The 17,052-nt window shown below is 34.7% G+C and overlaps 3 protein-coding genes across 6 annotated transcripts in view; 2 read left to right on the top strand and 1 right to left on the bottom strand.

Moving 5' to 3' along the window:
* LOC117100277 (centrosomal protein of 41 kDa-like) overlaps positions 1–3,718 on the bottom strand; it is a 33,920-nt gene extending 30,202 nt beyond the window's left edge. The window contains exons 1-3 of the mRNA XM_033239924.1: positions 3,561–3,718; positions 2,316–2,379; positions 1,401–1,448 (exon numbers count right to left, since the gene is read on the bottom strand). Of these exons, the coding sequence (XP_033095815.1) occupies positions 1,401–1,448; positions 2,316–2,379; positions 3,561–3,599 (151 nt within the window). The 5' untranslated portion in view covers positions 3,600–3,718. The remainder of the gene's footprint in view (positions 1–1,400; positions 1,449–2,315; positions 2,380–3,560) is intronic.
* A 36-nt stretch (positions 3,719–3,754) lies between these two features.
* LOC117100278 (mesoderm-specific transcript homolog protein-like) lies at positions 3,755–14,373 on the top strand. 4 transcript variants are annotated; one of them, XM_033239928.1, is made up of 12 exons: positions 3,755–3,863; positions 4,756–4,909; positions 5,719–5,798; positions 6,789–6,866; positions 7,471–7,601; positions 8,694–8,749; positions 9,128–9,168; positions 10,710–10,777; positions 11,605–11,706; positions 12,095–12,171; positions 12,964–13,027; positions 13,299–14,373. In XM_033239928.1, exons 2-12 carry the CDS (start codon positions 4,756–4,758, stop codon positions 13,429–13,431), a joined length of 984 nt encoding a protein of 327 aa, XP_033095819.1. In that variant the 5' UTR covers positions 3,755–3,863; the 3' UTR covers positions 13,432–14,373. The 4 variants fall into 4 exon arrangements, with proteins under 4 accessions (XP_033095819.1, XP_033095817.1, XP_033095816.1 ...); XM_033239926.1 differs by lacking the exon at positions 9,128–9,168 and adding an exon at positions 10,115–10,155 and having other exon boundaries at positions 3,762–3,895; XM_033239925.1 differs by having other exon boundaries at positions 3,762–3,895.
* A 1,676-nt stretch (positions 14,374–16,049) lies between these two features.
* LOC117100287 overlaps positions 16,050–17,052 on the top strand; it is a 15,246-nt gene continuing 14,243 nt past the window's right edge. The window contains exon 1 of the mRNA XM_033239938.1: positions 16,050–16,170. Within this exon, the coding sequence (XP_033095829.1) occupies positions 16,050–16,170 (121 nt within the window). The remainder of the gene's footprint in view (positions 16,171–17,052) is intronic.

The raw sequence follows: 17,052 nt of genomic DNA, 5'->3' as shown, positions 1-17,052 counted from the left end.
ACTTTAGATTTGACTGTTAGTTGAAAAGGGTATGGGAGCACTAGGCCCTATCAACTCCTTGGGTAATGTTGCTAAGTAATGAAGGAGTGTCACATGGGTTGGATTCGGACGTAAACCCAATTACATGGGTAATCTACTAATAACCTCGGGGCTAAATGTGACGGTCGTTCGGACGAGTAAAATAACAATCCCTTTACCCATTAATTTGACGGAAGTTACGTATTTTACAAGCTTCTGCAAGGTCAGAATTCTGAATAGTTTGTGACCTGAGTGACGAAACCGTGTCAAATTAGCAATGTTTTCGCGGCAATTTCAATACTTCATACACGAATTTACGCTATTTCTGATTACTTTTTATACAATTTACTCATTTCCTTGCGATTATCCTTACAAATTGACGCCGAATTAAGATTAACCTAGCCGACCTAACTATCATGACAACTTTTATATTGCTTCTTGACGACGGATTTGATCTAAACCAGCAACAACGAAGACAACGCCCAACGTGGAAAGAAAGCTTGGGCAACAACGTGAAGAATCATGCAACATGGTCGCGAGCTTCTTTTTGTCCAGTGCAATCTGACCCGGCGTTAACAAATCTGAAGGGTCAACTTGTGACCTGGGCCTTGTTACGGGTGATTAATTACGCCTTGAGGCAAGGTGTAATTGAAATATCCAGTAAAAAAAGGTGGGTTTTGGGGCCAGATGTTTTTCGAATTTTCTATACCCAGGGGCATTATTTAATTGCCGTATGCGACCGCTCAGCTGGTGGTACCCAGTTAAATTTTACTCGTCCGAATCGGCCCATGGAGTTGTGATATCAGAGATGTAGTAATCTCTAACCTCTATTTATATTCTGACAGTTTTTCATGTTTCCAAAAATGCCTCTAGAGGGCAGCATTCAAAATTAAATACATTATGCTATGATTTGCTTTAAAAACCAAGAAAACTGTATTTAAAATGAAACATATAAAGTTTAGTGGAAAAGGAAAAAAAAACCGCACAAGAAAGTCATAAGATTCAGGCATATAGGCTCGAGGTATGGGTATTGAATGATTTTCAAAAGAAAGGGCCACTGCATCATCCTCCTCAACTTAAACAAATGAAAAATTTAACAGTGGGATAATGATTAGTTATGATCAGGATCAGTATAACAATTTTTGCTTAGTTATGATCAGGATCAGTATTAACAATCTTGCTAATGTTGTTTATTTAGAAAACATTGCAATTGCTTGAAAAATAAACTGCAGGGCATCTAACTGTACATATTCTGATAGGTGTTTAGGTATGCGATGGTGTGGTGTACAACACTCACCTCAAATCACAGGTCCTGTTTACATCTCACACTTTTATTCTAACTTCTATTAATAAACAATTTCAGATTATGTCATAGAACTTACTTCTTCGAATGTCTTCAATTTTTGCCATATACTTGGTTACACTAGCACCTGTAAACAAATAGGGTTACTTCATTTAATCAGATATTGAAATTCAAATAATGATGAATCAAAAGTGAAAGTGAAAAATTAAATACCTGTAGGCCTTTTAAAATTTATAACAGAAATTTGTTATTTTTAATATTGAAAATTATATTATCAATCTTGTTTAAATTTTTGCTGCAAACAGTGTCATACTATTTCTAAATGTTATAATAAATTATGAACTTGGCAATGGCAATCAATGTCATAGAATTCAAAAACAAACATTATAAGAAGTAAGAATTTGTATACGAATCACATGTTACTTGTGCAAATATACAATAACTTAAGAAAAAAATACATGTAATAATAAGCCAATTCGTAGTTCTAATTGCGCATGCCCGTATCAAAGGTCAATCGACATAAACCTATGTTGCGAAAGCATAATACATACTCCAAGTATTAAAATGCACACCATCGTGTTAGGATTCAATATTTCGACATTAATTACGTCATCATCAGGATTGATTGACCTTGATATGACATGCCTTGACATGCCTTGACATGCCCATTTAGAACTAGAATTGTCTTATTATAAGGAAAATACATGTGTGTTTACTCATGAATATGGTGAAATTCCATACTGTGAAACTTCAAAAACCAGCTCAAATTTGCATAAAAAAAGCGGTAGGAAAATAGGGGTGCAGAATCGTAATTACTGCATAATACTATTACATTATTTTATATATCAAGAGTAGCTCAAACCCCAATTTTCAGAAAAATCATTTTCCGAAATGCCCGTACAGATTTCTGGGCCAAATTTTTGCGACGAGGATACATAGTATTCCCTGCACAGGCTTTTAGTTTGCACTCTGGATAAAACTAGGGCCTACTTACCAGTATCAATCTTTGTCTTCACATACTTGTACCTCGGATTCTCTGGTACTTTCTTATTTAGCATCTGAAATGAATATACATTTTTTAGTATGTTTAGTTCTCCGATAAAACTTGTGGAGAAGAATATTCAAGGGAACTGATAATAGAAAAGGAGCCTTAAGTAATGGTAATTTAATGTAAGGCTCAGTCACCATTCACCTGCATATACAGTATGTACATCCCTGCTGTGGAGTTTATGCAGTTTTTCACCAGAACTAGAATTCCATAGGCCTAGGGAGAGGCCTATAAATTTCCAGGCCTACCACAGGGCCTACAAAGAGGGCCTGCCCTAACCTAGGCCCAATGCCGCCAACAGGAGCTTTTTAACTTATTATTATGGGCCTTTCGGCGCTGTTTCAAGCATGTGATTGGTTGAAAGTGAACAACGTAACAACGTTTTCATTATGGCCCTTTCGGCCAACATAAAACTAAACGGCGCTTTTATTATGGTCCTTTCGGCGATGTTTAAAGCTTGTGATTGTTTGGAATTTAACAACGTAAAGACGTTAAAAAAAGACAACGCCGTTTTTATTATGGCCCTGATGGCTAACGATACCTACTGTACCTAGCTTCGGCTATGCACACAAGTAGTTAGGGGGGGGGCGCGCTAGCTGCGGTGCCGTGTAGGCTAGGCCATAGTTGCCAACTTATACGGATTGATCGTGAGACTCGCGGATAATTTATCATTTACCAGTTTTACTACGGATGAACAAAAACTCACAGATTTCAAGGTTATTCATGGATCAAGATTTCTAAACTAATGATTTGCGAACTGCACAGTAATATGCAATAAAATAAATAAATAAATCATAAAATAAATAAATCATAAATAGATCATTTTACATTCTCATTACAATGCTTAAGTCCTGTCCAGCTAACAAATTTTCTTTGATAAAAAATGTTGTGCCCATATACTGTATAGTCATGATGTGCCTATATATAGTCACTGTCTCTTATACACATCTAGATGTGTATAAGAGACAGTGCTAGTATAGGTAGGCCTACCAATCAACTGGCAACATGCGTGCTGAGTGTCCAGACTTCAGTTCAGGTCTTACCTAGGTTAGGCTAGGCTAGCTAAGCTAGGCCTAGCCTAGTCCTTCTGGAGTCCTCCTAGGCCTAGCCTACGCTACGTTACATTCCTTGAAATACTCAAAATAATTTCTTAAAGTCAATGACATTTCACTAATATAAATCAATGCTTACATCACGGGAACCTATTCCGATTCTACTCCTAGCTGACATTGTATAGCAACAGTGTAGGCCCCTATCTTATTTCGGCAGTACTTATGAAGGGGTCAGTTGCTATTTGTTTTATTAATTGCGCAAGCGTGAACTTATTCAATTTTTGCGCTCTGAATAGGTCAAAGTTCATCGATGATAAACAAATCAAAACCGACCGTGTCGTCCTTGTACACGATCAATCCATCAGTGTGTCAGAGCAGAGCAGGTGGTTGGTCGTGCAGGTGGTGATGTCAACAGGATTTTGGCCAGAGCCGGCTGACTGAGGTACACAGTGTATATCTCTATCACCCTTGATGGTATGATCAGAGTACTGCAGTGAGTTAGTTATGTTTTTCCCATTTTATGGCATGGACTTTTTGAGTTACCCATACGTTATGTTGGACATTCTGCAACATATACTATCACAGTACAGCAGACAGACCTAGGGCCTAGGGCCTAGTCTAGGCATTCATATCATAAGCTAAAGTTTAGAACCTACCTAAGTAAGAAAGGAAGGTAATTCATTCCATTACCAGTCTGTAGAACCCTTCTAGGCCTAGACAGAGTAGGAGGCAGCCTAGGGCATAATTAATTTAGACTATCTATCTAGTCTAGGCCATGGAGTTATAACATAATTATAACACCATGTCTAAGCCTACCTACTTGGAATTTAGGAGACGGTGCCTTTAAAGCGTTAATGACAGACACATATAGCAAATGTAAGGAAGGAGTGTTTTGAACCACGAAAGCCATAGTAGGACTCGGAGCATGGAGGTATAAATTTAGTAGGAGTAGGTAGGCCGCGTTACTTAAAATTCCACTTCAAACATACAGTAGGACTCCAGTACCTTCTGTTACAAAAAACAAGTCTATAATTATATGAACTTACTATATTAATGATCAAAATGTACTTTTTATAATATACTTTATTTAAACATGGAGACACTTGAATCACCCATGGGTGCTTTTCATCAAGGTCGTGCAAGGCCATACATAATTAGAAGAGAAATTAAATAATTTTGGTCGATTGAAGTATATCAATTTGTTTTACCGCATAATAATGCCATAATCTTGTTGTATAATATTAACAACAGTGATACTGATAATATAAAATTCAAATACTGTAATGTTACTTTTTTTTTGGTTGACTTACAATTTTATTATTTTTCTTTTGCAGATGTTTTTCAAATCATACTTATTCTCGGGAACAATTGTTGTTGCTGTTGCTGTGTTTCTCAACTACCCAGCTGATCCATTGTCAAATAGATTAGAGGAATGGATAGAGTCTGGAAAGATGTTCAGATTCCAAAATAAAAACATATTTTACCTTGGTAAAAACCACATATCATATAGTATTCACTCATTTAATTTAAAACTTTAATTTCTTTTTACACTAACATTACAAAATTATTGTGGAGAACCATGACAATTTTCTACATGTGTTTTGTCATGTTATACAGGCTGACTTTATTAATCATATATATTTATCATTAGTGGAGCTGTGTGTTCTCTATATTGTAATATTGTAGTTGGTCGGAGGTGACTTTCAATGAGATATAAACACAGTTCTTTTTGTACCAATACACTGCAAAGCTTTTATTCAGCATCAACTTTTCTACTGTACATATATACAATAGGGTTAGGGTTAGGGTACTAATTCCAGGTTACTGAGATGCTGAAGATTTGAACCCATTCAGAGTGGAGTCAGTTCTTAATCTCTTCTCTCTGGTGTCTGATCACTGAATCTCTCTTGTCCCTCTCTCTCTCTTCCCCCGGGCTCTCAAGGTAATGGGGGTATGTCTCAATTAAGTCACCTTATACTTGTTTACCAAAAAACTGCTAATTAGGATATATTACAAACTTTAGAACTTGGGCTCAAAACTGACACAGAATCATAGTGTGAGAAAGGTCAAGTCCAATTGACTAGGGTAAAGTTATAAATGACCAATTGTATGATTAGATTATCTGTATACTCAGGTTGACTATTCAAGCTGTCAAGTCAATTTGACATTTTACAGGTGAAGTGGTATCAATAATATACAAATTCCAATGGTTATATAAGTTAATACTATTGAACTTTAATACTACAGTACAATATACCAAAGTTACTATAATTTTAATTTCTAATTCCTACACATAGATGATGAAGGCAAAGGGCAGAGCAATGATGTTCTTTTATGCATCCATGGCTTTCCTACATCTAGTTTTGACTTTTTGAAGGTACTGTACAGTGAACAAAAAGCCTTGTCATTCCACCTGTATTTTCTGACATGGTGGCTCATAAGAATTTACCTCTTCACCGACATTGTCTTTTAAGAGGACAAAAAAGTAAAATAAGCACCATGACTTTTAGAAATCCAGGTTGATTGGTCAGGATATTTTTCTACTATAGACATAGCCTAATAATATTGGAATGGAATGGATTTATTCGGTGTAAACACCAAGGATAGCCCACGGAAGTCTAGAAGAAGACTTATATCCAGTGGGGTCCTTCTGGTGGTGATTTTGGGGCATACACCGGGAGACAATCCCCTACTCTTTTCCGAAGAGTGTTCTTTAACGTGCACATGGGCCATAAATGCATACAGGACCAACAGCTTAAACGTCTCATTCGAAAGACGGTGCACTATTGTTACTTGTATTTCAGCCGTCTAGCTGAAATACAAGGAGAGGCAGCGATGGGAATTAAACCGGGGACCTAGAGATCTCCACGGTTCAGCGCACAGTGGCTACCACCAGATTTGCCTACTGAGCTAAGCTGCTCTCTCCAAAAATATAATAATAGGGTTATTGTCAACTATTTATTCAATACATTTTAGTTTGTCAGAGTGTTCAAGTAAAGAGTGTAGAATTGAAGAGGTCCGACTGCCTTGATTTGGCATGCATGCAAAGAAATGAAAAACGATTCTTTTGAAGGATGCCCACTAATTTGTGGTAGCACTTTTCGAGATAGGATTGCCTTTCAAAGAAACTCCGATAGTCTGATCTTTTGCAGCTCTATACTCTTTGGTTAAAGTTATCAAATTCTCTATTGAAAAGTGGTCTGACAGTTTTTCTTGCCTTCCATCCAATATTCACATTGCCTTCTGCTATATGAATTACAACTATAAAAGGAATACCTACTGTACCTCTAACAGTCATTGCCACACCTCCATGCCCCTGAATTACCACTGGTGGATAAATGTGAATGTTAGTTCTCTTTTGATACAGATTTTTCCTGGTTTGCATGAAGAATTTGGACGCATTATAGCTCCCGATATGCTAGGATTTGGCTTCAGTGATAAGCCTGTAAGTTTCTTTCTCTGTACCTTACCACTTATCTGTTTTAATACTGTATAACAACATAAAAGTGACTCCAAAATAGAGATCTGTTCTCATCTGTATATTTATAATCTAAAGTTCTCTCCACATTATCAGGTTTTCTGTAAAAAAATATTTACCCACATGATAATGGTAGTCTCTGTATTTGCAGAGTCCGTATTAGAAAAATAGACATGGGTGGGTGACCCAGAACACATAGCTATTCATGCCCCCACCCCACCAAATTACACCCTACCTTTCACATTCACTGTGTTTAGAAATTTGTAGTTTGTTGTCACATGCCATAGCCTATCTTGTTTTATGTTTGTTTATGTTGATTGACTTTGATAAGGGCATGTGCAGTTCAAACTACAAATTGGCTTATACATCCTTTGCAATAAATACAGCTCTTTAAAAGGGAATTCACCTTGATGTTTTTCCTGTCATCCTCAAATAATTTGCTCAAATAAACATCATAAATCCTTTCAACTTACTGTGAGAATAAATGCACTTTGCATTATGGTTATGGCTGTAATTCTTGAAGAGCTTTTGTACGTATTGTGTCAGTATTTTATTTATGTTTGTTTTCCAGAAAGGACACAATTACACTGTTTTTGAACAAGCCGATATGATCACAACACTACTTGAAGAGCTAACTGTAAATAATATTCACATCCTGGCTCATGACCTCGGTGACACTGTTGCCCAGGAACTACTTGCAAGGTAAACCTCTAAAAATATTGACCCTTACATTTTTTTCTTGTTTGATGAGAGGGATGGCTTAATGATATACATTTAGCAGACTATAAGCCTTCAGCTTTTTTTTGTTGACAAAAAACTCTTGTATGCCTATATATAGTCATGATTTACCTATATATAGTCATGATGTGCCTATATATGGTCATGATGTGCCTATATATGGTCATGATGTGCTTATATATAGTCATGATGTGCCTATATATAGTCATGATGTGCCTATATATGGTCATGATGTGTCTATATATGGTCATGATGTGCCTATATATGGTCATGATGTGCCTATATATGGTCATGATGTGCTTATATATGGTCATGATGTGCCTATATATGGTCATGATGTGCTTTTATATAGTCATGATGTGCCTATATATAGTCATGATGTGCCTATATATAGTCATGATGTGCCTATATATAGTCATGATGTGCCTATATATAGTCATGATGTGCCTATATATGGTCATGATGTGCCTATATATGGTCATCATGTGCCTATATATAGTCATCATGTGCCTATGTATGGTCATCATGTCATTATCATCATGACCATATTTAGGCATGTCACTCTTTGTGAAATAAAATTTTAGTGTGGACAAGGCTCAACAGGAGTCTGACACTAGCCTAGCCTACGGGTTTCCCTGGTGGGGGCTTGGAGAGAACACTCTGGTGTCTAAAAATATTGTGGACGTTCGAGCCATTTTAAGCTTTTTAAGACATTATGGCCAACATAGTTTTTAAGAGGGTAAAAAAGGTAGTTTTTTTTTTTTGGTTCAACAAGTTGTGTTGAGGTGAGGGGGCTTGGCCAGTCTGATGGGGCTTAAGCCCTACCCAACCCTGTTGGCACAATCTCGGGATTGTGATCTCTACATGAAATATGTGAATTCATGAATATTCCTAAATATCAAATAACTAATATTAGTTTACAGTAGTATTTTCCTTCTTTTTTTGATTACTCTATTCTCCTTAGTTATGTAATTCTAGGCTAAATTTATAACAATAACAATTCATTCACCAAATATTTATTAACTGATTTTTGTATTTGCAATAAAAATAATTCAGGTTTGAAAATGGAAAAGATGAGCCTGTAATAAAGAGTGTGACATTACTAAATGGAGGTATGCATCTCATTAATTAATTAATTAATTATTCCCACTCAATTATGTATCTAAAGTATACCTGCAGTTATTGATTTATTTTATCATAATCATTGTCATTATGATTGTCATCAACATCACCACCATCATATTATTTATAAGTGTGACGTGAAAATGTGCTGAACACTCAGTACGTGTGAAAACACTTGCGAAAAAATCGCAAGCTGTTCTCCAGTGGGACTTAAACTCACGATCTTCAGATCTACCCCTGTATGGTACTTGATTCTCCTAATGCAAATCCATTCTATTCCATCTCGATAATAACAATTACCTTTCATCATATTATTGTTATCAATGCTGTTGTTGTTGCTATTGTTGTTGTTATTATTTCAATTTTAGGAATCTTACCAGAAACTAACTTTCCAAAGTTTATTCAAAAGGTTTGTTAAGTTTTTTTAATAGTTCAAAGTTTTGATCAAGTATTTAGGGTGCTTTTATGCCGGACATATTCAGTCTTGGCCAACAGGTCCATCTATGCTTAGCGTGAGCACTTATTGACACAACAGTGCCCGTTTCAGTGGATCGTAGTTGACGATGATTCGTTGCGCGTCTTGTTGCATTTTGGTCTCCAGTGTGCACCCGGCTTTATCACCAACTAAGACAGTGTCGAACGGCGCAGCCCGACACGATCTGTTGTTATTTCGGGTCTGTGTAAGTTAACTCTGACACGATGTGTCTGCGTTAGGGACAGTCTCATCGTAGAATATAAAATATGTTTAATATTTCTCACCACGGCTTAAGACTGTTCCTCATTAAGCTGCATCGTACGACAGTGTTGTTGTTGTAGACAACCTTGGATCAATTATAATATCTAAGTTAATTGGCTCTCCTTTTAAAATACAAAAAAAAAATTTATTACAAAAAAAAAAAAAAAGTCGTGATCCACTACAAAGCTTTTTTTCAGAGAAGACATTTTACACAATAATAGTACATCTGAGAAACTCTAGCAATTCAAACCTCTTACTCAAGTGTAAATAATTCAATTTATAAATAAAATAAATATATTGTTTCCCAAGTAAACAAAATTTTAGGGGAAATTTACATCTATAATATTACATCATCAGGACCAGATGAATTCTTTGATGAGCATTATAATATTTAAAACCGTGGTAACAATATTTTAATGGTTGAAACCATGTTTAAACTATAACAACATTATGTGTAAAAACCATGACAGCTAGTACATAGGTTAAGGTGAATCAACTATAAATATTTACATATTCATCATATTTAGGCACACAGGCCAATAATTACCCTTAGAAAATTTATTCTATTTTATCATATGTTGCGATCCCTTTCATATATTGTTTTTATTTTTGATTTTAGGAATCTTACCAGAAACTCACTCTCCTAGGCTAATTCAAAAGGTTTGTTCATTTTTTTAAATAATTTTTGTTTATTTATTTATTTATTTATTTGTTTATGTATTTATTTGTTTATTTATTTGTTATATATTTTTTTTATGGATTTAGTATGGCTCTAAGCCGGGTGCACACTGCATCGCCAAGTGATGCGTCACCGCGAGTGTTTGACTACGTAACAACATCTGCTGATTATCAGGCAGTCTGAGCAGATGACCATTGAAAACAATGAGTCACATGCGCCGTGTACGCGTTATGGTCTCCATGGAGTTGTGCCAGCCGACACAATGATGTGCCCCATTTTCAGCGATCTGTTACATTTTTGTGGTAACAACATTATAATGGTAGGAATCATGAGAACAACAAAGCTAAAGTGAAACCATGGCAACAACATTATAGTAGTTGACAACTTGGGGTGGCTACATGATGCACATCAAAGCAATTCTCTTAAATTACAGCATGAAGTATAATAAACAATTGCTGTAGCTATATACAGTATTGTTTTACTATTTTACCATGCTATATATTTTGTATTACAAGTTAATGTTTTATATTTTCAGGTTTTATTAAACAAATATTTAGCACCAGTTTTAATGAGACTTACAAATTTTATGGTTTTCAGAAAAAGGTTTGTATTTTCTCTCTTTTTAAATTCTTTTAGTTCTATTTTTTCTAATTTACTAATAATTCTAATTAGAAATATATCAATTGAGGTATTTTTGCAAAAATCAATAAGGAATAAATAATTAATACCTAATAAATATTTAATCAATACAAATAGTTTAAAATCACAAACGTGCAGGACAAACACTGTAGATACCTCAACTCAAATTCTTAATTAAAATGATATCAAATAAGTTTTAGGGCCCAATTATAATTATATTGTTGTTCGTTGTTTTGTATTAATCTTATACTTTTTGGCGATATGATGTAACCTCAGAAATCTGAATAAGTTAACATATGTGTTACCAAAAAGGAATCAGTAAGTAAACAATAATAAGGCCTAAAAAAAATCTTATGTTTGCGTAATGGGCCCCAGAAAATAGGGTAGGTAGGTAGGGATTTTTTATTTCCTTTCATTTATTTTTTTTTCCTGCCACAATATTCAGCAAAGGCCTTGAAATCTATAAAAGCAATTAAATAAGCCTTTAAAGCCCCTAATTGTCATATTTTCACCCTTGGACCACTTTTGGAACATTTTAAGTGATGCTCGACCACGCCTACTTTCCTAACATAAACATGTCATGAAATTTAAATAAAATGTCAAGGGTAGGCCGATTTTATATTGTCATTCGGGTTACACCAACATAACATTTTCTTTTCTAGTCCTAAGTTTTGTAATATAACAATTCACAATAAATAATCAGTAACATCTAATGAACATGTTGCCAAATGATTAATTGCTGTGAAATAAAAAGTGATAAGTAATTAATCTTAATCAATAAGTTATAATAGTATTTCAGATGTGTTTGGTGAATATACAAAGCCAAGTGAGCAGGACATAGTTGATTTCTGGTCTGGTATTCGCTGGAATGACGGTTACATGGTGTCTGCAGGGTAAGTGTACCTATCATAATGGTAGAAGTGTGTACCCCTGAATGTGAACATTTAAATGATAAAAATATAATAATAATAATAATAATAATAAATTGGTCCTCATTCAACCATGAATTTAGTGATTTTGGGTCAGCCCCATGGAAGCTGCCGCGCAGTGAACAGGTACAATAGGCCCCTTTAAACTCTCTTGTGAGGGTTATTTAAGGATATTTTAAGAATATAATATATTAATACAGTAACTTTCAACATTCATTTATGTCACTTCTTAATGCAGTCGTCCCATGGGAAAACAATATAACTGCTTTTATATTTTCGTTAAGTTAGGTTGTTTTGCCTTGGAACAACGTCTTATCTTTTATGTTTAAATCTATTTTTTCTTTCTTTCAAGCTTGCTACAGTACATAAATCAGCGACATGCGAATCGTGATAGATGGGTCCATGTTTTACAGGCAACCAGAATTCCCTGTAAGTTACTAGCTTGTTGGTTATGATGGTTGGTTTCCTAGGTTTCTAGTTCAAATCCTATAAACACCAAGGTTTTTCTGAGTTTGTAGATCATCACTTCCATAGTGAAAGTGGCAAGATACGTGCTGTTGGATGAGGATGAAATGAATAAAAATAATTAAATATATTTTTAAATAAAGAAAACTAAATACAATACATCATCTGAATAGTTTTAATCTTAGTATCATTTTCTTTTTAAATGCAATTCAATGCTTTTATTTAAAATTTTTCCACTACAGCAGTGGCATGTTTAATTGGGAGTATTGAAATGGGGGGGGGGAGCTGATGCAGCAGTGGTGCCAGAAATTTGTTGACAAGGGGTCTGAACCAATGCGACGACGAAGCCTCGGTCGACGGGTAAAAGAAACCCTGTTAGGGTTAATGGGGAGAGTTTTTATGGCTTAATATGGTCCTAAATGTGCGTTAGATTAAAATATATGGAATTGGCAATCAAAATAGCATTATTTGGATAGGCAAGTTATTATTTTTTTTAATTATGCCCACGCTCCCCCCCCCCCCCCAGCGCCACCACTAGGCTGATGGGGGTTTGAAGGTATAGAAGGAGGGCTCAATGATCCAGTGAAGCAGCGTTAGCCTGCAATATAAGATATACGGGGTGATTATTAACTACTTGGGGAGAGGCAGAGGAAGGGCTTTTTTTGGGGGACCCACACTCGTAAACCCCAGTAAATACCTACTGCACTGCAGATAATTTCTTCAATATTTACATGTTTGCTTATTTCATTTTTTTAGTGCATCTCATTTATGGACCGAGTGACCCAATTAATGGTCCAGAAACATTCTTGAAGAGATTTAGGTAAGTTATGTTATTTTCATATCTGTATATCATCCACATACAAATTGATAGTAATGTGATGGTTTTTGTGGTTAAAATTGTGTTTTTATGAATATGAAATAAGTAGTTTGAACTGCGCATGTCTATATCAAAGTCAATCAACATAAATAGATATACACACAACATAGGTCGATTGACCTCGATTGACCATGGATACGGGCATGTGCAGTTCAGACTGAATTGGCTTATTATATGTTACATGCTGCTAATTTTGTTAACATTTATTTTCCAGGCAACTGGTTCCAAAATGCAGCGTGGATGTTTTGCACGAAAGTATCAGCCACTACCCACACTGGGAAGATCCAGAAAATGTTATCAAATGTTTTAAAAACTTTATAAAACCAGTTCTATCCAGTTCTAAGTAGTTCTAATGAACAATTAAACCATCATATTATAATGAAAAATATTTAAATAAATTAACTATGCAATATATGGAGTAAGGATGTATATGTAAACAAATATTTAAATATATGTGTAAACAAACTGCTGGAATAAAGAAACAAATGATGTATTAACAGTATCAAGAATAGCTCTTCAATGAAAAAGCTTCAAATCGGTTGCCTTTGAAGCTTATAATAAATTCTTGTGATGGGATTTGAACCTGTTACTTCTTGCTATCAAGGCAAGTATCTTAACGATTAGACTACTGAGCTGATATAGTAAACAGATACAGCTTAAGCTGCACATCTGAAATATGCCCTTAATGAGGGCCTAGTAAATTTATATAGAAAATCTGAAATGTTGCATAGCACTGTAACCATACATGTAATCAAATTGGTAATCAAATCTATAAATAAATATTATGTTATGAATCATGAGTTTTTGAATCAATTTAATAATCAATGGCTCTTTGATTGTCCTCTTTTATATATCGATATAAAATATGAACATTAAACAATTTCCAAACTTGTTGGATGTTACCAATGTTTATGTCTTTTTAATGAAAAAAATTTAATTTCTTTTAAAATTTACATGAATATGAAAATGTTTTTAAATGAACTAAATCAAATCTGCTCCACTTATACAACCCATCTATGTGTGCCCTAACATAATATACAACAGTATTTCCACGTTTAATGGTTTTTTTTTTAAACAGTATTTCCATGTTTAAATCCAAAGTTGCTAATTCAGTATAGGCCTTCTTTCAGTTAAGCTAGGAACTCTCAATATTTTTGATTTGTTACCATTGATTGTTATTGTTTGTTTTGTATTTTACTATATTTTTATATATTGTATGTTTAAGACATCTTGTAATTGGCGATTCCGCTGTTGGATGTAATTGAAATAAAATCAGAATAAATTAAAAATAAAATAAACATATTTTCCTTTATATATTGTATTATAGCCGATATTGTTATCTTACAAGTAAAAAATACAGACATGGATACTTGTAAAGGTGGGCGAGGGTGGGGTTGTGTTCCCTGTCAGAGTCAGAGAGAGCATCCCCCACAAAACCACCATTCTTCGGGGGAAAAATTATTTATTTTCTACATAATTAATAGACTCAAAATTCGATTAAATAAGCCTTTGAAACTCCTAAATTGTCATTTTTGGGGGGCTTCGTCCCTTGACCACTATAGAAAGATTTTGAGGGACGTCCGACCACGCCCACTTTGCTCTCGTTGGGGACATGTCCCACCCTCGGTCAGGGACGTCGGACCCCCTGTTGGGCAAATCCTAGTACCATCCCTGGCTTGTGTATTTCATGTTAACACAGTGAACGCAAGTCGGGACTAACAATTTTATCTTTGATTTGATTGAGTTTGCTCTATCTTCTGGTGTGGGAAAACACGTTTTGTGAATTTGTTGGGAAAAAATTCCACGCGAAAAGTGACGTCTGCTTCCCGGACAAGAGTAGACGAGAGTTTACTCCAATTTTTGCCGTTGGTGGAACATACCTCATAATTAGATGGGAAATTTTGAATACATCATCATCTCATAACTTCTATTCCACAAAAAGAGATTTTACCCACATTATTTTCATCTCCTCGGCGTTATGCACAAAATGATAGATTACTGATTGAAATGTTTAATTCCTTTCTAATCTTTATTCTATAGGCCTACATAAATAAAATTTATATTTAGTACATTCTCGACTAAAAATGAACCACTTTTAAGAAAAGATATGTAGGACTACCAAAACTTAACACTCGGATGTAATAAATTTCCAAATCCAGGATATTCAAATAATATCAGTTCCTCCTATGGAACAATGACACAAGACCTTATTTTTAATAAGGTAACAATAAATTGATACCTTTTATTTATTTTTTATTATAAACCACGCATTAACCGAAGTTATATAATTGTCGCCACCAATTCAACATTCATATAAGTAGGCTACGATAGTTTAATAAATGTACTTGATCTGGTGTTCTACTGCGGTAAAAGGGGAGGGTTGGAGCGGGAAGATAAATGGAAAATTATTTATTTACGGTTGTAATTTTCTAGGTTTTTGAGAGGTCCATAATATTATCTGATGTATATCCGGTGATGACACATTCATCTACGCCCAGATAAGGACAGGTGACCATGCGCAGCTAACCTGTTGCAAAGGTGCCCTATCCCAAACAGTGTAGGCCTAATGTTTACCCTTCCAACATTAAACACACAATTCAAGTAGGATCAAATAAAATAAATATTAACTTGCATTTATTTCACAAAGACGACATGAACTTCGATTATATTTACACGTCTGCAAGAAAGTAAACGATTTGGAATACAGTAGTAGGAATTGATCTGTTATTCAGCCCCTTTTATTGTATCTTCAGTACTTTCTTCTCTTGATTATACGATAGGAAACGCTTCATTCAATTAAATATTTGAAACTTGTTTAGTCTGGTGTGTTTTACATTCGGAGTTGTTTTAACTATGGACGAATCGAAGTGACAAGGTTCAATTTGGAGCTCAGGCTAACTGTGTACACGATTATGCCTAATCACAAACTGAACGAGAAGAACGAAGAGCCAAATCGATGTTGATAATGGCTAACCTCAGAAATTCAAATGAAATGCATCCAGTTCAGAGACGTTCTAGTTTGCCGAAACATACACGACTACGAGAAAAAGAGAAACATGAAGTCGAAAGTCCCCCCAGTGAATTTGGTAAGTACCGTAATGGCTGTACTTTATTTAGGCTGATCCGCATTTATTTAAATGACGTCTATCGTCTAGACAACAACTTGATGTAGGCCTACTACCATTTTTATTTAATTTTACTTTTTTAACTACATTATCATTTTCTTAAGGATTTAATATGATTGTCTTTATATAAATAAACATTCAGACAAAAAGCATAGGCCTAAATATGTAATATGATGTTTTTTCTCATACTATTGCAAATTTAGTTGTACTATTTCCTAAATTTTTCTACTTTTTGATATTTTGGAAAATAAAAATACGGTACATGAAGACAGACATTTTTTAACTGTACAAGCTTCGGCTTTTTTGAATATGGCCTATATTAAAACTTATTTATATTTATATTCTTTTAAAAATACATAATTACATGAAATCAAATTAGCCAATAAGAAGCTAGCCTATTCAAAACCCTACCCTAATCCTTAAGTAGGCATAAAGGCCTATATATATTTTTCTTATTTTTCTGTTTTTATTTTTTTTTTTTGTAAATTAATTTAGAAACTGATCTACTCTAAACACTAAAAATGAATACAGTGTAATAACCTAAATACTTTTTTAAACACAATCTGAGCTAGGACCTGTTTTCTTCTAAAAGTGTACTGCGGTCTCTGCGGAACTGCTCATAATACAACATAAGTAAACATCTGTGGTTTTGAGAATCCCATAGGTCGCACCGCAAACAATCAATACCACGTTATCAATTTTTAAACGGTTAAACAAGTTTATTTAGAATCAATGTTGAGGTAGTAAAAGGGACCAGGAAGTACATTTGGAACAATAAAAGTACCTAAAGCCTGAGCACTGAGTACCGGTGTGTTATATGTAAAAATGGACAATGAATACTCC

The sequence above is a fragment of the Anneissia japonica genome, unplaced genomic scaffold (assembly GCF_011630105.1).
Source record: "Anneissia japonica isolate Jap-2015-1 unplaced genomic scaffold, ASM1163010v1 scaffold287986_len575832_cov185, whole genome shotgun sequence".
NCBI classification, from domain to species: Eukaryota; Metazoa; Echinodermata; class Crinoidea; order Comatulida; family Comatulidae; genus Anneissia; species Anneissia japonica.
Note: the sequence above shows the minus strand (reverse complement) of the source record. Positions and strands in the feature narration are given on the sequence as shown.